The 23,271-nt window shown below is 39.6% G+C and overlaps 1 protein-coding gene across 4 annotated transcripts; it reads right to left on the reverse strand.

Moving 5' to 3' along the window:
• Window positions 1-39: 39 nt before the first annotated feature.
• man1b1b (mannosidase, alpha, class 1B, member 1b) lies at window positions 40-22,088 on the reverse strand. 4 transcript variants are annotated; one of them, XM_070964189.1, is made up of 14 exons: window positions 21,784-22,088; window positions 20,799-20,918; window positions 19,262-19,370; window positions 18,844-18,953; window positions 17,060-17,193; window positions 16,860-16,969; window positions 16,467-16,646; window positions 15,797-15,945; window positions 15,142-15,330; window positions 10,784-10,974; window positions 7,804-7,924; window positions 6,436-6,630; window positions 5,946-6,077; window positions 40-4,228 (listed from the first exon to the last, which is right to left on the reverse strand). In XM_070964189.1, exons 2-14 carry the CDS (start codon window positions 20,901-20,903, stop codon window positions 4,022-4,024), a joined length of 1,932 nt encoding a protein of 643 aa, XP_070820290.1. In that variant the 5' UTR covers window positions 20,904-20,918; window positions 21,784-22,088; the 3' UTR covers window positions 40-4,021. The 4 variants fall into 4 exon arrangements, with proteins under 4 accessions (XP_070820290.1, XP_070820288.1, XP_070820289.1 ...); XM_070964187.1 differs by having other exon boundaries at window positions 17,060-17,190; window positions 18,844-18,962; XM_070964188.1 differs by having other exon boundaries at window positions 16,467-16,643; window positions 18,844-18,962.
• Window positions 22,089-23,271: the final 1,183 nt, after the last annotated feature.

Here is a 23,271-nt window from a genome sequence, read left to right on the forward strand (position 1 = left end):
GACCTGCTTTGTTTTATGAGTCAATGATGGACACAAATGTTCTTTCTGTTCAATAAAATCTCTTTAATTTTTACATTTTTCTTTACAAAATTAAAGCCGATCCAGCGTTCATTATTCACAATGACACAATGACATTAAGAGTACATTGTGTATATTTGAGAAAGTATGAAATACATGTAAAAAAACAAACAAACCAATGCTCCACCACCCACTAACCTGACTGTGGTCTGAGTATTTCTGGAAATGACAAAATGACCGCAGGCGTTCTCTGACAGTAAGCGCTACAAACCTTTTCTAGCAGTCTTCTATTTACCGTACATCTAGCATAATGTGAACATGTGGCTCTACAACCATAGTTTGAATAATTGCAATAGTATCTGCAAATGTACTTTTTGTGCCGTTCCCAAATGTTTTAAGACCACACCGCTTTAACATTTTATCCATGACCGTGTACAACAGTCGAACAGGCCACATCACTCTATAGTCAAAGGTCATCTTACATTTCAAACTAGAAAATGGCAGTGTGTCTTCACACAGTAACAAACTTCTAAAGCCCTAGGGGGGAAAAAAAAAGTCAAATTCAGTCCCCCCACAATTCCTAGGAGCCCTGTAAGTGGATGAGCAATGGCACCTCCCACCCCCAACTCCATCAGCTGTTCCAAGATGGAATCCAGGCTTTTAACTCTTCAAATATGTGATGAGATGGAAACCTGCATGACAGCTGTGTTCTCTTGCACTTTATATGGTGGTCAGAATGAGGCTGGCGTCCTTCCACTATGGCTTAAGTACACTTTAATGTGCATTCTGGTACTCATACAAATAAACTTATGACAACAGAATGAAATCTGTTTCGGTATTTTCACCGCTGTGTCTCTGTGCTCAGCCTCCTGTTGTTAAAAGCAGTCTGCAACTAAAATACAGTGAACCAGTAACCAGTTACTGTAGTCAAAAATATTAGCATCAGTCTTCAAAACCCACACTGATGAATTGTTATCAAAAGCACTGAACATATCTCCTAATCTGCTTGGAGAAATGGCTTGTCTTCGTTAAAACCCCAAACAACATCAAACACCAGGGTTGATTAGATTTCAGTGTATCTTTGGCTCAGGAATTCTGCTGAAATACATCCAGGGAGGGATCACACAGAGCCCTTGTAGGCAGGATTTAAATACACACACTGGTAGAGATTAGCATTATGTAAAGTTTAGAATTGCTTGAGGGACTGCTGGAAATACACCACTTTATTTCATTGTCCTACTGTAGAAACAGTCCTTACTGCAGCGATCGCAAAGACCATATGCTGGAGCACATCAGCAACACAATGGACTTTGAATGGACAGAAATGGACAATAACAAACTGTTTACAGTTGTCTTTTCAATGTTGTCTGATGCAACATTAAAGGCACATGTGAGACAACACCAAGGGAGAAAGAAAATACACAGAATATACAAGAGTTTGGTCTCAATACAACTTCATGATTTTTTTTAAATCAGTAACAACTGAAGCTATGGAGTAAACAAGTAATATTTACAAGAATGGCTGCAAGCTGCTCTGAAGCTGCTACTACTAAGAAAATGCACGAAAGCTCACTATATTAAGAATGCTGCAATTATACCTTTAAATACAGACTACAAATCAATATATTACACTAATTTTCTATTTGAATCTCACAATTTCTTTCTCTCACAAAAAAAAGAAAAACAAATGTACTCTAGTCAACAACGTACGAAGGAAACTGACACAAGAAGAAATAATTGGAACATTCTGTGAAAGAAGCAGCTGCTCAGCACAAAAAAATCATTTATGAAAAGAACCCGTTGCTGTTTTCATAACAAACAAACAAAAAAAGCTTCACAGTTCATAAGTAAATCTGCTGCTTGGCAACAACTGATATCAGACCAAGGTCATCTGAGTCTCCACTACAGACTAGTGCTGCATTCATGTCTCACAGGAATAGACAATAAAAGTTGGAGGGACAATTGCTTTTCAGTTCGTCCTAAGCCAGCCAAACATGCCAGACTGACCATGCGTTCACACACTGCAACATGATCAACACGTTATCAGACCAGTCGTTTCATTTAATCAGTCATTTCCTGTTGGCTGGTTGCCCCCATGTTGCCTGATTGATTGCTGCAAGTTTGGGTTCAGTCTCATTTAACAAGATTTATTTCTGGATTTTTTGACTTTTGATTTAAAGCTATGCACTTTTCTAGTCTGATGACCATTCAAAGTGCTTATACAACACAAGTCTGCATTCACACAAGCCACCTCATTACGAGAGTTATCCATTCACACACACTCACACACTGATGGTACAGCATCGGGAGAAATCAGTATCTTGCCCAAGGATACTTCAACATGTAGACTGCCGAGGCCAGGAACTGAACCAACGACCTTCTGATAAGTGGACGACCGGATCTACCCCACAGCCACAGCTGCCCCGCAAAAATCTGTTTCAACATATATAGGTCAAATTTGACCTGAACAGCCTAAATATACAAAAACCGTTAAACATTTTAGTTTGTGTGCATTTTGGGTAATTTAAGGGAAAGTATTTCTAGGTAACGGGTGGCTTTATTCAATCATTTACTAAGACACTGTTCATTAATCATAGGATATTGGGACCAAGTTCAAGGTTGCCAGGTTGTACAAAATCCATTCAGTTGGCAGGTCTTTCCTTTAGAACCGTGAGGATTTTCACTGTTAATACATAGTGCCTCTACCTGTTATAATGCCTCTGTACTTTTACTTATGCAAAGGATCTGAATGTTGCTTCCAGAACTGATAAAAAGCATGACAAGAAAATCTCTGACAAATGGATATCAGTAAAAATCCTTATATCACCAAACCCTATAATAAATATTTTGTGAAGTTTTTGTCACAGCAGACTCTTTTACGGCACGACTGGCCAGTGTCATCCATTAATCATGTTGCAGCGTGAATACTTTCCATGTAATGTTTTCTTCTTGACTTGAAGTGGGATTTTCATGGAGTAAGGTCACGTATCCTGTATGACATGAATGCAGCATGGGACATCAAATACATGGACTGAGGGCACAATCGTGCCCTGTCAGGAAGCTTCACCTTTACAGTATTTCCCATTTTCAAGCACAAGAGGGAGGGCATCTGAGAATAGTTCTAGGTAGGGCACATAATGACAATATTGCACAGTGTGATGAGGAATTAGCTTTTTTTTCTCATAACCCTGCAAGAGTCACACCTATATACAAACATGTCAGCAGAGCGGTCAGGTTGTAGGTGCAGCAGGCAGGGGCTGGTGGCCATTCAAACAGCTGGTGGTTGCTGTCACGGAATGTTTTGCTACGAAGGCAACCATCATGTTGTCACTCCCAGCACTGGGGTCAGACCACCAGGGCAGATACAGGCTTTGTTTAATAATGGGTTAAATGCTGTTAAATGCTTGCCATTGTGAAAAGAATAGAATGAAGCGGTGAAAAAATAAGACTCAAGACATGAAAACTGTAATTTTCGTAAGTGTGCACAATTGTAACCAAAACATAAGCTTTGATTGGTTTTAAACTGAAAATATCAGCTTTCAAACACCTGTATCAGTCCAACCTGACACTCCTTCTTATCCCCATAACATGTGATTAAGACATCTTTGATTCAAGTCACAATCAGGGTGTGTTTCTTTAATGCTGAGCGGCCATGAGGACAGGAACCTCTGCTCCTCTGCTTCTCCAGCACAAACTTTGTCACTACCAGAGGTCCATGCAATGAAAACACCCAGTCAAATAAATAAACAAGGCATAGCCGCAAAGTGAAGTAGGCTCGTCATTTTTCCATGGCTATCAGCACAGAGCAAACAGCTGATTCAAACTGTAAAAAGGAGGCTTTGTTCATCTGTGTTCAGGATTGATGTTTCAGTCACTGAGAAAGAAGATGAAGGAATTATCTTGGTATTAGACCAACCCTGAGATGTTTGTTGTATTTACATGGACAGTTTTATCTGCCACTTGAATTCCTGTGAGTGTGTAAGAGAGAGAGTGAGTGTGTGTGTCACACAGTGGAAGGCCATATAGGCAGAGGATGAGCTTCAGTATTGAAGACATACTGGTCTAGGCTGATGAGGTTGGGGTCATCTGAGAAGAGCAGGTAGAGATATTTCAGGGTCTCGCCCAGGAAGAAGCTCTCCATCTTGTCTCGTGGGCTCGGGTAGTCCGGGTCACGCACGTTATTGATGGAGGTGTAGCCACCGGAGGAAACCTATGGGGAAACACACAGGTATTTGTCCACATTTACACAATCCATTCACTCTATTTTAGAACAGAAAAGGGGTAATTTAGTTATCAAGTGTTTACTAAAGGTTAAGATGTTAATGACCACAAATGAAGTGACTGGAATAAACTAACTTTAAGTAATAATAAGGCCATTTAACGCTTTAAAAGTGATCAATAAAATTTCAAAATCAACACAAAATAAAACAGCAGCAAGTGTGAGTTAATGACACAGTAGTAAGATGTTCTTAGTTTCTGTTTAAATTCAGGTGGTAGCAGTGGGTGAAGGGAGCTCTGACTGAGACAGAGTTGTACAGCTACTTCCTTCTGACCAACCCAGGTTTCAACATCAGACAACAGAGTGATCAACCATGTCAAAGGCTGCACTCAAATCTGAAAGCATGAGGACTGAGCAGTCATCACCAGCAGTTAAAAGAGGGTCTTTGGAAGAACTTCACAAGGGCTGTCACAGTGCTGTGGTGAGCTTTGAAACCGGACTGAGAACTGAAAAATAATATTAGTATCACTCACAAACTGAATTAACTCAATTAACTGAAAGGTTGAAATGATTTTCTCCAGCACAAACTGGTCTGTAATTGTTGACAAAAGAGGATCTAGATTTGTTTTTTCAGTATCAGTTGAATGGCTGCATGTTTGAAACCATTTGGAAAGATGCCAGAAGTTAGAGAGCTGTTAATAATCAATAAGTTTAGTAAATGGAACTTTAGGGTTATAGTTATTTTTTGAAACTATGACTGAGGAATATGCTGACCCTGCCTCTTTTACCATTCTCTGCTAAGTTAGTATGTTAAGAGTGTTAAAAGTAACTGAATTGGCTGATTTACATTTTTTTTCTTTTTTTCCCTTGCATTTCCATTTTTCTTTCGGGGATCAGGTGTGTACATTAAACCGCCGAAGAGTGATTAAGACAAGGAAGCCTTATATTAGTGTATTTAAGTTTATGATTGGCTGCCTAAATAATAACATACTGACCAGAACTGCTGTGAGCCATTAAAAAAAAAAATAAAGGAAAAATAAAGTTTCAAGCAGAACAATACTGAGGGAAGCAGTACAGTAAAAATATGATCCTGTCATGACACTGCTGGTCTTTGGTTCTGTGTTGTGGTGCTACATGGGTGGAGCTGGATCTGCACTGATACCTCAATGCAACCTGAAGCATAACCACATTTTTATGACCCTGACTGGTTTTGCCAAATTTGAAACCTGAGCCAGAGACTCCAAACCAGAGGATATAATGTTTATTTCATTTAATCTACAACAGGGAAGCTGGTGCTTTGCAACATACTGGCAAGGCATCCCTGAACAATTAATCCTCACACACAGTTAGCTTTGAAAAGGTAGCTCTGCAGATGGACCATTTTACTTCAATGTAACTGAGCAAAGAGGTGACAAATACACAGAACATGGATTTCCTAATCATTCATGCAGACACCTTTCTTTACTCTTTTAATGCTTTTTCGATGTGGTGTATGCAGACTGTGGCTGTGTGACTTAATGTCAACATGTTACCAAATCTTTTCATGTAAGGAACCCCAGACAGCTGTGCATTAGACAACAGAGCTGCTTTTAATATGACTCTGTCCTACAAAAGCCCAGCTAAGACACTGATGCTTGCATCATTTGCAAATGATTAACAATATAATAATAATGATAATAATAATTAATACAGCCTTCATTTTACTGACCTTAGTGTACTTGTTAAAGTTTTGGAGAATCTCATAGCCCCAGTCCCGGTACTTCTGGTCCTTGGTGAACCTGTACAGGTAGAAGAGACTCTCCACCGTCTCTGGTCGCAGGAGGTTGTGTCTGTCTGCAAGCTATCATAGAATAAAAAGCAGACACAAACAGTAAATTATGAGCCCATCTCAGTGTAAACATCTGCTTAATTTAGACTCTTTCTCTCTTCTTTTATAGGATTGTTTATTGTCCCATTTGCTGATTTCTTGCATTTCTACAGTAGAACATTTTCCCCAATATCCTCAGACAAATTTGTATAATGATGTGGGACGTTAGGGTCACTTGAAGATTTTTTCCCAGGCATTTCGGCAATGCCCTTATCAAGAAAGACGCAAAATTAGTTTGTAGGTACAAGAGTCAAAGTTTTTAAAAGACAAGGCTGCTTAATTAGGAGCGGACACTTTCTGTTCCCACTCTAACAGCACTGTCTCTACCAACCTTTACTTCGATGTCTCTGGTGCTGCCCTCATGCATGTTGAAGTGGACGATCTCTGGACTAAGGCCAGTCTCCATCTGGACGTACATCTGGTAGCAGGTTTCCATGAGCTGTTTGGCCAGATCCATGTGATCATCAGGCAGGCCGTTGTGAGCACCAAGGGCCAGAGTGCCCGGTAGGAAGCACACTAGATGATCCTAAAAAAAATATATGTATATATATAACACAGTAAACAGACAGCTGGGTTAACAGATACATTCTGATAGAAAATTCTGTTACATTTAGTTTCACCTGCAGTGTCCCAGTTGATCAATTATCTTCATCTCACAGTGGACAGTTGCTCCATATTTTGTTGTTGTAAAACACATTATTCACATGCAACAGAACAAAATAAAATTCACCAAAACCTTCTTGGTTCGTCTTTTCAGTGTTCCAACTATCACCTCTAACTCTGGATTGTTGAAATAAACTCTTAATTCACTGAATCCGGACAAGAGCAAAAGAGAGGGCAAACATCAGAGAAGCAATGGGGGAAACAGCAAATGGAGCTGAATGTTTTCACATCTAACTGAGGAATTACTTTCACTGGTCATTTTGACTGAAGAGACTTCAATATGCTGGAGTTTTACATTGTCAAAAATACATTTCCGCAATCAATGTCTGCATTTTTTACTGCCAAAATCCTGCTAATGTGGGACAAATTCTTGCATGTTCTTTATAAACATTTAATAATCAAATCAAACAGTTTGCTGTAGTTCAGGTCAGTGGATGATAAAATAACAGCTTTTCTCTGACTCAACCCACAGGGAAATCACAATGTGGGCTGACAAAGCAATGACTTGTGAACTTAACTGTGAACTAAATCTGAACATGTCTAAATTTAGACTTTCTTGGTGTTGTTCAACAGCAATTAAGTGTTGACCACTCAGTGATTTTAGTAACTGAACAGCACTTGATTGTCAGCACATTTTTGGTGTGGATGATTTGCTTTGGTATTTATTGTACTTGTTTGATTGTAGTGTGGTAATCTGTGCTGAAAATGTGCTGAGGAACCTGGTTGTTTTGTTTTTAAATGGATTTGATAATGAATGGACGTGACAGTTTCTATGCAGTTTGTAGGCTTTATGGGCTATAAATTAATGTTAAGGGCACCACCCACAGGGTTTTGTTAAGACATATGTTACAATCATTAAACACCACACACACTTTATCTGCCAACTGTCAACACCAACTGACCCAGACTGGAACAGACTCAGTCCAACTTGGAGGGAACAATAATTCTAATGCATTTGAAAGGATAATGGATTAACTATGATTAAAAGAGTACAGACCAGCGGGAGAAGCTTGAGCTGGTTTTGAATATCACTGACCATTTTAGGGCTGAACTGTCCATGTGAGAGCTCTCCAACAAAGGTGAGGCCATTAGGTGAAGACTTCTGTAACAGGTTCCTCTTTACACCCTCTATTGCCTGCAGATAGTCCTCCAAGAGCCTAAACACACACACACACACACACACACACACACGTGCACGCACGCACGCATGCACACACGCACGCACAGTGAATGACATTTTAGGAACATTGCATGTTGTACAGTGAATGGGGACACCAAACACACAATGACACAGTCCACAGGGAGTACAGCTGGCAGAATGAAGAAATGTAACTCTTGCATGTCATCAATACGGATGACAGTTTCCTCTGTTATATACAGATAGAGAGTATAAAGTTATTGTTGAGCAGACATGTAGCAGATGATTTCTGATGATTAATTCAGTGCCTGAAGCCTGGACACATATAAATACACTCTCCTTTGAATCCAACATAGATGTCAACTAATGTAGGCCAAAACCCTGAAGTGACACAAAAACACACTTCCAACAAATAATTCAGACATTCAAAGCTGCTTAAACTAAGCCTGTGCCCTGGAGCGGTCGTGAGTGCTTGGAGGGGATTGTTGTCCCAGTTTATTTATCTTTCATCAGTTCCACTCACAAAGCCAAAGTAACTGAACGTTGCTAAAGCTGACAGAATGACATAAACACTTCTCTACAATGTTCTAATATTGGGTCAATACTGGTCAATTTTAAATCAATATATGTGATGTCTAGTTTGAGATGCATTCAGCATCTCAAACGTGAGGATTGCTGTGGAATATCCCTTAAAGTGTTTGTACACTAACAAAATTTTTAGGCCTGTGCAGATTTTAATCATAATGTTCAGGAAGATTTCTAAAATTGTACTGTTACATTTTTTTAATGCTTGTAACCGACACATAGTATCCTAAGTTGTAGGAACCTTGTGTCTTCCATATCTGCGTATAGCACGTAGGAATACAAATAATGTACTGTGCAAACTATTTAATGTAACTGAAAATAGCTTCAAATCACCAGTTATTTTTATGATTTTTCTCATAGATGTCCAGACACTAATATAGTATGGGTGTTTCAATTAGATGCAAGTAAAATCAAAGACCACCACAGAAACAACAAAGCCTGACTGACTCTCACTGTCCACTGTCACTAAAGTTATCTAGCAGCGAGCTCAGTGTTTCCACTGTTAGTATTTATATGTGGTAAGATTTTCATACAATTCTGCTGAGAAGAATGCAGGAGAACACTGCAGTAAGATTGCATGAACTGAAACTTTTTACATCACATTTGGAACAGTGAACCCAATACTAACCTTTCATTCACTATTATGGTTATGTAGCCACGTTACAGTTGCTGAACTGAACTACCCCTTACAGTACGTACTATTGTGTTGGTACCAGGAGAGGCTCACTTCCCACAACAAACCCACTGGTCTACATCACTCATTCCTTTTCCAGTGGTCTTACAGCTCTAATCATCCAATGACAGCCCACATCTCAAACAGTTCAAAGTAGAGAAATGGTTTGTTTAGGTAGTGATGTGTAACTAAAACTAGTCTTACTCATTGGATGCAGGCTGTGACCATTCCAACTATCTGCCTGTTACAGTTTCAAAATCCCCGTTGCTATGGGAAACAATAATGACCTCAGAGCTGGCAACCTACATGCTAATCTATAATGAAAATGGCAAATTGCCCTAATCCTGACCAGGTCAATAGTGGTCCAAATATCAACAAGCTGGCAGCTGTTACCTTTACTTTTGTGAGGATTTAGATATTTTAAAGCCATGGCTCGCCTCGCTTTGTGCAAATGTTCCACCAAAACAAGTAAATAAAAGCAGTGAGGGCTTCTCTCCATGGAAAAGATGTTTAGTTCTTGTCTCAACTAGCTTCAGCAAGAGTACTATTACAACATATGATTCCTTGATCTGATTGGTTGACACAACGCAATAGACAGATGGTCCGTTCAATCACCTGCCAAGCATTTTTTCTGCCTGCCCTTTTCCCAACAGTTTACACAGACGACTTCCCAGATGGTTCTGTGTAACAAACCATCTGGTGTGTCAGGTTATGCAGTAATCACACCAAAACCAAACCAAAAAGTTTGTGCCTTTTGTTCCTGTAACCAAATGTATGAGTGAACATGACTGCTACTGACAAGTAGATTAAAGATCTTGCACATGAAGTTAAACCAGCCCCTTGTCTCTACCATCTGTCAAACAGCATCAGCAGCAGAATGAAGAGGACAGATGAGAGGCTGAAAGATGCCCACAGCACCCTTTTTGACAGTGGAGTCAAAGGCCTTTAGGTAAAGTTAAGAACTATTCTAATGGTTTTTGTGGCCAACACATGCTTGTCAATAGGAGATGTCAGTGAGGTATGACATTAATCTACATATAAAATAAAGGAAGGTAATTACAAACAAGTTTGCATTGTATTCTCTATTATAGGGGCAGCGAAGGCTCTAAACACTGGTATTGTATTAGAAAAATAAAGTCGTCAATCTAAAGTGTCCTCTCTGGACATTTTTGCATTTGTTAGACTGACATCGTGTTCAAATTGTACCAGCCTTTCAGATCAACACTGACATAATCATTAGTTGCCATTATCAGCGGTGACATTCCATATCAGTGCAACTCAATTTAAAACTCTGAAGTAAGTTTCAGGGACAACAGTGTCGACGTGTGCTTCATTATGAAGATGATGATGATGATGCCATACTGAGCAAGTTATTGATAGCTGTAAAACTGAAATAAACTGAAACCAACGGCCCCTGGAAGGAAGGAAAAGGGCATTTAAAAATGATGGCTTCACTTGCATGAACTGGAAAATGTTGTATGCAGAGGACTTACTGGGCTAACTGTTCAAAAGCACAGGTATGGTGCTTTATTGTATGAAATGTCTTTTTAATTTTAATATTTATTAATTTCACTTTGATTCACATGCAAGTGAATACTGGGTATATTAAGTGCAACTTACTGGTCCTCCTTCTTGCCCCCCTGGATCCACTGCTTCAGCAGGTATTCATAGTAGCTGTCTGCTCTGGCTCCCAGTGTGTAGATGCCTTGATGGGTGAACTGTCCACTGTTTGTGTTGATGAACATGGGCACGAGACCATCCAACTTACCATCGAGTTTGTGAACCTGTTTCATAACCTCCGCCACTGCAGCCTGGAACAAAAAGGTCAGAGGTCAGATGAATTAAGCTGTGGGGATCTTTATTACAGTTATTTACGGATTCCAGGTTAAAAAAAAAGTAAAATTGAGATTAAAAGTAAACAAATTTTAATGTTGAACCACCACTACCCTGCCAATAGATTTAATAAATAATGTTTCTGCAACATACGTCTACAAATTAAAAAATAATATTGTTAAGAACAAGTATTTAACATTTTGCTGTGTTTCAGTGCACATTTTGTTCTTTTTCTTTTTAATTTTGTTTGTTACTATTATTATCAGTAGTAGTAGTAGTACTAGTTATTATTATTATCATTATTATTATTATTATTTTAACTACTACTTATATGCTATTTAAAATAACAAAAAGGGAAAAGGGCCTGAAGCAAAAGTATGGGCATGCTGCATGATTAGTATTTAGTAATACCTACTTTGACAAGTATCACAGCTTGTAAAGGCTTTTTGTAGCGAGCTAACAGTCTTTCAGATCTTGTTTGGGAGATTTTCACCCATTTTGTTTTCAAAAGAATCCATTCTGCCCTCTACCAGTGAAAAGTTCAGCATGCTACTGGCTGCATCAAAGTCAAAAACATGATTGATCCATCCCCATGCTTGCTAGGTGGTAAAGTGTTCATTCATGAAATTCTGCATGCTGTTTCCTCCAAACATAAGTTTGCTCATTGAGGCCAAAGAGTTTTATTTTAACCTCATCGGTCCACAGGACTTGTTTCCAACATGAGTCAGGGTTGTTCTGATGCTCCTTTGCCAACGTTTGATGAAGAATTTTGTGGTGAGGATGCAGGAAAGGTTTTCTTCTGATGACTCTTTCATGAAGGTATATTTGTGCAGGTGTCACTGTACAGTACAACAGTCCACCACCAGTCCTGAATCTTCATGAAGCTCTTTTATAGTCAAATGACGGGTGGGGGCTTTCTAACAATCCAATAAACAGTTTTCTTGGCCTTTCAGAGCACTACTGCTTTGTGGGCATGAATTATTTTCAATTTCAGAGTGCTTTAAGGAGCCAATGGCTGCTGATTATTGGAAGGTTTAAGGAGTCAGAGTATTTATAAAGCTTTGAAATTTGCATCACCGGGCCTTTCCTAATGATGACTGTGAACAATCCATAGCCCTACCAAGCTGATTAAGGTCAGAGACCTTGGTAAGAGATACTTAACAGATCAAATCTCTTGGCGTGCCCAAACTTCTGTTTAGTGCTCCTTTCCTTTAACTCACTCTTAAAATTGTACAAAACAAAAATAATGCATTCATCTTGCTTAAAATATTGAAATGAATGTTTCATCTTTAACTTTACACCTTTTGGAGATCAGCCCAGTTTGTACTCACGACCGGGGGTCCAAAAGCATTCCACTGAAAATGTATGATACACCCTCAGGCCCTGCAGATCTATGCTAAATCTTGCAGTTGCGAAAATATATTATTTACATGAGCTTTGCAATTTTGTCCAATCCTTCCAATATTTCTGAATAAGGAACAAGCCGATTCAGAGGAATGGCTTCTGTGGGCAAAAACAAATCCCGGGAGAAACACCTCCAAGCCAGTTACACGCTCCAATACAAAGAAAAAAGAAAAAAAAGAATAAAGTTAGTGTTTGTCAATGGAAAGTCAATGAGGGATCATATCCTTATTGTTTCACAAACAAATCCCACTGATTAGTTAATGTGCCAACATGGAAAGGAGTGTAATTCGCGGGGGGGGCCCCTGTGCATGTTGTGCCCTCATGGTGAAGGTCCACACTAGAAACTGAAAAGAAAGACTGGATGTGTAATGCAGTGAGAAGGATCAGTGTCCATTTTATCAATCACTGCAATTTTCAACTTGAAATATTTTGAAAATGTTGGTAGCCTTTAGTCTGGAACTACAGGGGTGCTCTCCATTTACCAACCATAATAAATGATAAACACTAAAACTACTTAGGATCATATTACTGTTTCTTTTCAGAATAATTAAATATTATGATTATGCAATCATATTGTGACTATCACTGAATTCTATAAACAGTCGCAATCACAGCTGGATTTGTAAGATCATGAAATCACAGTAGGTCGCACAACAGGAGAATCCATCTTACCAGGTTTCAAATTATGTGCTTGTGGCTAAAGCACAGGCACGAGGACCAACCAGTGTTCTACAAAGGAATTACTGCTACAGCTATGGGAACAGAACAGCACTGAAGGCTTTTCTCGATGGAAAAGATGTTTCCGCATTTCTCCCGAATGGCTTCAGCAAGAGTTATACTCTCCTACTTCATCATATGGTTTGTTGATCTGAAGTTAGCCTGTGATAGACCGTGATAAACAGACGGTTGATCCAATCATCTGCAAAGTATTTTCTGAAAGTGCCTGCCCTTTTCCAAATAGTTTCCACTGAGGACTTCCCGGCAAACCATCTGGTGCATCCGCTTACACAGTAATCGTACCACAACCAAACCCCAAGGTTCATGTGTTTTGTTCCTGCTACCAAACGTAAATGACTGAACATGACTGGGTTGTGGGTACTGCTGCAACCAGATTAAAGATGGAGGTGACTGGGTTTGGACTGTTCCAGTGACCAAGACTATAGCTGGCTGGGCATTTACCATGTCCAGTACATTCTCATGCCAACAATCAGTGTGTTTTTTTTTGTCTTCTCAACACTTGATTTTCAGGGTAATCCTTGCAGCTCTGTGGACTAAGGCACGTACCATGTTAACAAGACTTCTTGGGTTCGAATGTGGCCCATCTCTTGTGACCCACGAAATTATTAGCCTGTAGATGACAGCTATCCACAGTCCGATGGGAGAGATAACAATGGCTGCTGCAAGGCAATGAAAGCAGCAGCTGATATCAAACCCAATATGAATCAATGCATACAAGATCAAACTGGAAAAGGCTAAGGCACCCTGTCCACACAAGAAGAACTCCAATTTTGGACAGTCTATAGTCACATGAGGAATCCAGTGAGGCTGTAAAGCTCATGACACACCAGGACATCACACAACACTACTGGATGGATAAGGCAATGATAAGACAATTTAACGACTCCTAGATCCTTACAACAAAGGGGACAAAAACAAAGAAAAAAAACTCTAGCCCGATCATGGCCCCAGGATAAGAGTATATTGTTTGTTACATTGAAAGCATCCCCTAAAAAACTGTCCTAATCTTGTTAGGTTCAGCTACACTTGGCTCATTTATTCATTTACTCATTTTGTACTTTATCAGCTTCAGCTGTAATTCATCAACCTCAGTGCTTTCAGCTTCATGTCGGACTGAAATAATTATGTACTTGAGTTACTTGAGTGATAACAATCTTCAGGAACTGCCAGTTCCAGTTTATACTGCAATACCAGTTTTGAAACAGCACCTGCAGACAGGAAGTGGTATCTGTCAGTGCTGTTTAGAAGTGGGGCCCTATGATTTCCACAATACAGAAAACACAGATGGAATCCCAGAATTTGATAACAAAAACTTAACCAAATGTAAAATGGGGAATATTGTGGGAATTGCCAAAACATGGATGCAATTTAGAAAAATCTGGGTCTTCCCTACCATTATAAGTGTTTTTTTTCACAGCACCTAAGCTGAATGAACAGGAAAAAAAAACTGCTATGTTTTGGAGTGAGACACTCAAAAAAACACACACACACACACACACACACACACACACACACACACACACACAGTCATGTTGAAGAGGTGAGGGTGAGAAGCAGCATGCTAGCAAGATCTCATCATTTCAGCAAACTCTCAGAAGTTCAACCTCATCAGCAGATCCAAGAGTTTGTTGACCATATGCAGAGTCAGATATTCGTTTGGAAAAAATAAAAAAAGCTACATCCATTTCTGGTCAAGCACAACAATGCTGTGCCGCATCAATTTTACTGATATCCATGTTAAATAATTTTTGAATATTATTCCACTGAATTGTCGAAATTGTATTCATCCACCACATGCTTAGACACTGTTAAGTAATAAAAAGATCTCTGGAAAAATTCAGACTTCATGGGGCCCTATAGAAGTGTCATCATGTAATGTTAGGAGAAACATGGCATCAAGTTAATTTAGCAATATTACAAATGGAAAGCTGAGCCTAAGTGTCAGTCGTAAAAGTCTCTGGGCAGACCCTGGATCAGAGAGTTTGTATCTCTTGGTCAGTCACCTGGTACTGTGGTTCCTGGGTGAGGCGGGAGAGCTCTCTGAACTCCAGCTGGATGCTAGTAACCTCTGCCACAGTGCTGTCTGAGGTCCAGCGAGGGGGGTGGGCTGTGCCTTTCCCTATGTTCACATCAGAGTATGGGATCTTGGATGGGGTGTTGAAGGCTGGCATCAGTCTAGAGCCGATGTCTTTCTGCAAAGGAAGACTGCAGATTACATGCAGGCATTTACAAATGAAAGGCATGAAAACCACAAACAGCCGAGAGCTTTGATTTGTGGTTTAAAGCATGTTTCAATTTTATGTTTATGTCTGTGTAGAGTTTAAAAAAGCTGCTCCTCACTCAAGTTAAAGTTTTGTGTCTCTTGTGTCTCACAGCTTTGATCTGAATGTTCACTATTTGTTTCTCTTTGGCAGTCTGGGGTTAATGGTTACCTTCAGGTCAGTGGTAAGGAGTCTGAAATGACAGGGATGTTCAAATCAAGGGCTTAAGTGAGCAAGCACTTGTAAGGTGCAGCTCTGTCTGCACAATCACTGTCAGTTGAACAATATGGAGAAAGTGTTGCTATCTGTATTCATAAGCAAGCTTTAAATGTGCTTGCACCATTTCTTTTTATATGGACATCAAGATTTTAAAATGAGTGCACGTTTGTGGACTCACAGCTTTGTCGAGGAAAAGGGAGTCTCCAGTCAGAGAGTAGGTACTCAGCAGGCCTCCCAGGATGCGGATAGTACTTTCAAACAGGTTGACATCTACATTCTTGTTGAAGGTGAGCTCTGTGGCCACCCACGCCTTCGCTTCTTCAAATTCTGTAACAACACATTAGAGAATTTTGAGAATAAACACAGATGAGTATGTAAACAAACTAATACAATCTGAAATGATTTTTGAAATTTCACTGGTGTACATTTGTACAGATTATAAAAAAAAGAGTAAATGCCATAAAAATCCTACTGCCATAAAAAAAGTACTGTTGCTAATATTCTAATGAGAAAACTACATATGAAATATTATGATGAAATGTTTCAGCTCTCGTTTTCACTGTTGCCACTATCTTAATTTCAGCAATAAATAACTAGATATGTTACTTCTGACTGAACTTTGGACGTATGAGGACAAGAGTTTGTGCCACAAGTGATGTATTAAGCTCTATTAAGCTCTAAACATACTGATCAATGGTGGAGAAGTAGTTTATGTTGCAGGAGCCGTATGAGAAGGTTTTGGGGGTGATTGGATACTTTAACACGGTGACACTGGCTCTGACTGCAGCTGTCTGGCTCAAAAAGATGTGTTTCTTTTGACGTGATGGAAAGCACAAAGGTGAGTCTACCTTCTTTAAGTCCCAGGATCCACATGGTATCCAGAGCATCAATAAGAGTCAAACCCAGGCCAAACCACTCGCTGTAGGACTTGGAGAGGGGCCTGAGCTCATCGTGGCCCCAAGCAAAGTCTTTATAACCCTTCCAAGCATGTCTGAAAGATTCCCGCACCGCCTCAGGCCAGTTAGCTTCTTTAACACACAACACACACAAGATGGCCGTTTATTATCCCATCCAAGTCGTCTGATTAAAAAGTAAGTGATTTAACTGTTCCAGTTATTTAAGTTCCACACTGTCACACTCAAACAGTCAAGCCTCTTAAAACTGTTTTGATTTTGCTATGTGTTCATGAAAACTACTAATTCAAAATCAGCACAGGAAGTAGTAAATAAAACAGCAGACACCTGACTCTTTTGATGGCTTTCCTTTTTGGTCAACAGGTGAATCCTCACTGTTTTGCTCATCCTTGGTGCCTTCTGTGGCCTGGTCAGTGTCGATCACCGCCCCACGCCAGCTGAACATAACCACAGAATTAATAGATAAATAACACAAATACATATATAAACAATACTAGCTTTAATTGTGCACACACTCCAAGTCTCACCTGATGACTCCATTGTCCTCGCCTTCTTTTTTGGTGTCAGCTGCCTTGTCTTCAACCACTGTATCTGATGCATTTCCTTTCTTCTGGAGACGATTCTGAAGGAATGGTGGTCCTCTCCTATTGGATAATTTCTTCTGTGGCAAATAGAAACATAAACAAGACACGTTAATCATTCAAATCTCTACTTCATGTAACTAAGCTATTAGGAAGGAAAAGCAGATTTATCCATATTACATGAAAACATTCACACATTTCTAATCTGCAGATAAAAGCTTGTTTCAAATGAAGAAGAAGAAGCCGGTGAGCTTTGATTCATTCATGCCTTCCTGTAGGCTTCACTGGAGTTTTAATGTATTTTAAATCCAGGTTAAAGTGTGATGCATGGGAAGAGTAATGTGCCATATTTAAAATCATGTGAGTTAAAAATACAGTTAAAAATGTGTATTTTTAAAGTGTCAAAGCTAAAATGTAGTTATTTTGGGTGCTTTAAATGGTGGTATTCTCTACTTATGTTCTAGATTTATTTCAAGTAGGTCAAAAATTGAGTATTTCTGTTTATCTCCATGATTAATTTCTAGTAGTTAAAAATTATTTGTGTTTGCTTTATATTTAATTGTGGTATTTAGGTGACATTCTTTTAAGGTGTTGTTTGTTTGTATTTAAGGTTTTTCACCTGCACTGACTGGGGCAACTTTCAAAATAAAAGAAAGAAAAAGATAGAAAGCTGAATCTTGGTCTTTGAGTGAAATCCAGTCCTACCTCCTGAGGCAAGCTATCCTTTCAAATGGGGGAACTGCAGATTAAGCCTCACAAGAGGGAGAACACTTGACACTGTCTGTATGGAGAGATACACTAAATACTAAAAGCATTGAGATAATATGCTTTTTTAAAAGTGGATGAACTGGCTTTGCATATATGACCATATTGTAGGTGTCCACTACTTCCAGATACTGACAATACTGAGAGTTTCAGCTCACTGTAGATGTGTTACTTCCAAAGTGGAACAGGCACAATTTTAGATCAAAAATCTTGCTCGGACCAGTCTGCACTGCATCTTCCTATTGTTAGCAATCCATTTATAGTTGAGGTTAGGCTTAAAATAACTAGCAGGTGCAATTCAAGTCACGTACTTCAACTTTAACTCTATCTGAGACTAAAATAATCTACAGTTGTAAGAAGGTGGCTTTAGATCTTAATGGTTTTGATGTTTGTGTGAGGCAGTCATTATCTTAGCCTAGGCTGTAGAGAGCTGGGGAAATATTGAATGTAAAATGATTATACTTTGATTTGAAATTTAGCAAGCTGCTATAGCTATTAAGCTGTCACGTCATGAAAAAGAACCTGAGGAATTAGACATCAGGCTATGAGAAATACCAGAGTGGGTATTCTTCAATGCAGAGGAAGTCAGCTCAGAAAGATAAACACTTCCTTTCCATGGTCCAGTGTTGATACCCAACTTTCTGATGCCAAAAGGGAAGAAGTCAGCGATGTACTTTCTTATCCTGTGGCCCAAGTCCAATTCTGCACACACACATCTGAGCACCAACTCTACATCTACAAAACAGTGTTCTCACTTTGATAATCACCTAAAATTTTGTACATTTTAGTGACACTACAGTCACCTGATAGGATGCAGAATATCACCATCAATTAACATTGACATTCAATGTAAAAACAATTATCAGCAAAGTAAAAATGTGCACACTTTCCAAAAATGTAAGTACTTCAATTTCTTTAGGATGGCTGTGCTACCCTTCAAAGAACAGAAGCAGAGCTATAGAAACCTTGGAGGTTGGTTCTGGCAGTGGTGGTCGAACCTGTTTGAGAGGCTCAGGCAGCACATGTGGGACAACGGGCCTCAGGACGCTGTTACTCTCTGTATGTTGCTCTCCTTCTGTAAGGCCTCAACACATACACACACACACACACACACACACACACAAAAACAGATTAGTATGAAAGTATTACAGTAGTGCAGTAATATAGCTCAAGGGTGGCAGGCTATCCTAATGATTACTGAAGCTCATGGGTTAGTAGCCCACAGGAGCCCCTGTCAAACTGATGAATGATTAATATTCTGACGTGTTGACGAAAACACTCTGTTGGCATTCAACAAGTCCAGCTCACAGGAGCTTCTGACAGCATGACATTGCTCAGACTGATGGGGTATCACTGGAGATGTGTAATGTGTCAGAGCCTTACCGCTGAGGTGTTCAGTAACAGTAGGATAGGTGGCAATTCCACAAATAAATAGTAGGACAAGGATGAAGAGGATGAGGCTCCGCTGCAGCCTGGAAAGCTGCTTCCATTTCTGCAGGCACACAGAAGAGAGGATCAAGAGATGGAGAATAATGCCAACTTTATGCAGTTCTGGGAGAATTTCTATGGTTTCAATCATGCAGAATTTTCTGGACCACACACACAACTGTCAGGTCTCATCACTCAAGTGTAGCACTGCCACAAAGCAGAGGACAACTGCAGAACAATAAATTCAAAGCTGTTGTGGTGTACTGATCATGTGAGGTGCAGTTTCTAATAACAGACCCTACCGCCTTAAACCACAGTATACTGGGACTGGGTTATTACTAGGGTTGTACTAATCAATTTTTTTTCAATTACAGTCTGATTTGGATACCAGAAGAGTCACACTGTTGTGATGCCATAGTAGCTTTAACTCCACATTCGCACATAACCCAAAAACTCTGAGCAGTGGCCCTGCATACACATATTCTGTTACAGCACTGTCAGTCCTCTTAACGTGGCTGTTAAATTAGTGCAACAAGTACATAATCATATGGTATACAGAGTATACAATATGCAAAATAAGTTGCTGAATGCACTATTTTAAATTGGTACAAGTACACCGAGAAATTGTGAGAAGACCCCTCTGACCTGCTTTGACAAACAGAATACATTTCTAGATTTGTATACTGTACATTTTTTAAATAATGTCTTAATATCTTTTGACAGTGAAGGTATAGAAATTGTATGCAACATTAGTAAAGTATGTAGGTTTTAACAGCTTGCGCATTGTCAAAGATCTGGATTTATATCCGCACAACTTCCTAAAGACCTACTTTAGCAGCAAGGAATGTTCGACTGCACATTTGTACTGAGATGTGGGAATCAACGACAAGCACAACGCTGCTGTGTTGCTGCAGGTGTACAAAAAAAGCAACGACTGGCCAATAAAGGCTGACCAAAATGAACAAGAGGTAATTAACAGTTACTTACAGCTTTGCTCTCCCGCCTCTCTACAGCATTTGTTCAAAGAATAACTGTAATATCTCAAATATGTTGCACATGTCACTTGTTTACATATAGTATTGCACATATTTTTATGGTTTCATGGAAATTACTTGCACTACCTGCACATACCTCATACTGTTTATACCTCATGTCTCATGAAAAATCTCATTTCACCTGTTTGTTCAGAAGACTGAATGACAAACATGAACTTGGGACTCTCACTAACGATGCTTGAAGAGCTATTGTATGGCATTTCTTTTCTAAAATAACCCAGCCCTCAGAGTTAATATGAATATTACATCACAGGCAAAACACCAAACATGGGTCAGAAAAGGAGAAGATCATGCATTCTTCAGATCTGCAATATATTTTTCCAGATATGTTAGCAAGTATCAGCCACTAAAGCCAGCATTGGGTGGGAAACCAGAACACTGTAAAGAGGAGAGAGGGAAATTCCTTCAAGTGCTGCTCATAGATGCAACTCACTTACCCTCCAGCATGACTGCCTCCTCCACTGCTTACTGTTATTGTAACTTCCACTTCTTTGACCGGCAAAGCTTATAGATACATAATCCTGTCGAGGTGGTGTGTGCATGTCTGTAACCCAGACCTGGAGGAAGAGACACATTGAAGAGTACTGTGAGGGAGAGGAGAGCTGGATGGAGGTGGAGGTGTGGCGACACTCCATCTGTCAGGATGCTAGGGACACGAACCCGGATAACACGTGAGCCTGGCTGATAGGTGTGGTTGTGATATGATTACAAACTAACACCGTATTGTCAGGCATGAAGACGAGAGGTTGGCTCCACTTTCACTCACTTTACACTCAGTTGGCTTTACAGTGAATAGCCTGCCTTTACGTTAGAGGCTGACATAACTTCCTGTAACCTAAATTCACAGCACACCAAAAGCTCAATAACTTAGTTTAAACATAACTAATGCTGTTCAGGTGAAATGTAAGTTTAAATGTAGGTGGATAGCACAGCACAGACAGCTAAGTTACACAGCAAGCTGGCGTCACGTTTGTAAACACCGCAACGCCAAGTGTTAATCAACAGGCTAACAGTGTTAACCTAGCGCCAAATGTAAACTGAAGAACGATGGACAAAGCTTATCCAGTGGATATTGTTTTTACAAATGGTATTACAAGCCAAATAATGTGTTGTAACTACATCCTAATGTTTCTCACTTTTCACACAAGACGTAACGTTAAAACCCACTGTAACGCTACTTCGCCTACGAGCGACTGGCTCGATGTAACGTTACCGACGGGTTAAGTAACGTTTTGGCGGATTCACAGCCCAACTGTGGACCGAGGCATGACTTGAGGCCTAACACAACCGATACCATGGGTAAACAGTCGAGCTCCATATTAATACAGCAAAAACATTCTTTGAAAAACAATAACACTTGTTTTGCTGAGGACTTACCGTTAAAGGGAGCACAGGAAAAATAAAACATGTTACTGACATTACCTTTTAAAGTATCCAGCGCTGTCGTCAGATGTTCAAACAGTCTAATCCACCACCAGGAGGGTGACAGCAGTCAGTGTTTAACTGCGATTAGCTCAACGTTAGTCAAATAGCGTAAGCGGGCTCCTCATGTTTAAAACACTTCGCCGATACCGAAAGCAACGCAGCCAGTACTTCTCATTTCATAACTGTTACACAGACATTAAAAATCAGCGATAAATGATCCACTTGTAGCTTACGATGTCATGCCGCTCACTGTCAACATCAAATGTGATTCAGATGCACCCATGCTGCCTTCAGTGACTTCCTCGAACTATCGTAAATGCCGAATGTCTACTAGCGCACTAGTCTCTTAAAGATAATGTTTCGAAAGAAATTAACTGTAAAAACTTTTTCTTTTTGTCATTCTCCTCCCATCAGTGGTATTAGATTATGCTTTTTTTTTTTTTTTACAGAACAACAAGTTCTTCAGGTCCGCATATTGTGAGAGGGTGTCAGAGAGGGAGCAATATACGGATGTAGTATCCCCGTTGAGACGTACGGCTCTGTATTTCCAAACGCAACGACCGTCTTTAGTTTAGGAAATTTTTTATTTGATTTTTGTTTTGACAGATTGCGCCAGAAGTGGCTGTATGCGATTATGCAGGCCCTATGCCCCTCCATCTCTTATCAATAGTATACACTATATTACATTGATATAGTACAGTTGTGTGTGAAAGTCAGGGCACCCCTTTAAAAACAGCATAATATTAAAAAAAAATATTCATATTTATAGTCTCTCTGGATATGGGAAAAAGTCAATATTATCAAGAAACATTAATGCATATTTACATTTTATTTTATAAATTGAACAAAATTACAAAAATAAAAAACATCATTTTGGCATGTGCAAAAGTCAGGACACCCTACAGTGTCAGTACCTTCAATACTTAGTAAGACCCCCTCTGGTAGATATCACAGCTTGTAAATGCTTTTTATAGCCAACTACAAGTCTCTGGATTCTATTATTTGGGATTTTCCCCCATTCTTCCTTGCAACAGGCTTCCAGTTCTTCAATATTCTTTGATCGTCTTGCATGCACAGCTCTTTTAAGATTTACCCACAGATTTTCAATGATGTTTAAGTCTGGAGACTGTGAAGGCCATTCCAAAACCTTCAGCTTGCATTTCTTGAGGTAGTCCATGGTGGATTTTGAGGTATGTTTAGGATCATTATCCTGTTCTAGAAGCCATCCTCTTTTCAGCTTCAGCTTTTTTACAGACGCTGTGATATTTGCCTCCAGAATTTGCTGGTATTTAATGGAATCCATTCTTCCCTCCACCCGAGCAATGCTTCCTGTCCCACTGGCTGCAACACAACCACAAAGCATGATGGATCCACCCGCATATTTAACAGTTGGCAAGGTGTTCTTTTCATGAAATGCCACTCCTTTTTTTCTCCAAACATACCTTTACTTATTGTGGCCAAAGAGTTCTATTTTAACTTCATTGG

Source organism: Chaetodon trifascialis, chromosome 6 (assembly GCF_039877785.1).
Source record: "Chaetodon trifascialis isolate fChaTrf1 chromosome 6, fChaTrf1.hap1, whole genome shotgun sequence".
Lineage (NCBI taxonomy): Eukaryota > Metazoa > Chordata > Actinopteri > Chaetodontiformes > Chaetodontidae > Chaetodon > Chaetodon trifascialis.

What these genes read in the sequence shown, in the direction of transcription:
- man1b1b (XM_070964186.1), bottom strand. Translation starts at nt 20,903, where the DNA reads ATGCACACACCACCTCGACAGGATTATGTATCTATAAGCTTTGCCGGT. An exon ending in GATCCTGGGACTTAAAGAAG is followed by an intron (nt 15,946 to 16,466) that starts GTAGACTCACCT and finishes GTGTTGTTACAG; the next exon opens with AATTTGAAGAAGCGAAGGCG. An exon ending in ACTTTAACAAGTACACTAAG is followed by an intron (nt 4,229 to 5,945) that starts GTCAGTAAAATG and finishes GTTTCCCCATAG; the next exon opens with GTTTCCTCCGGTGGCTACAC.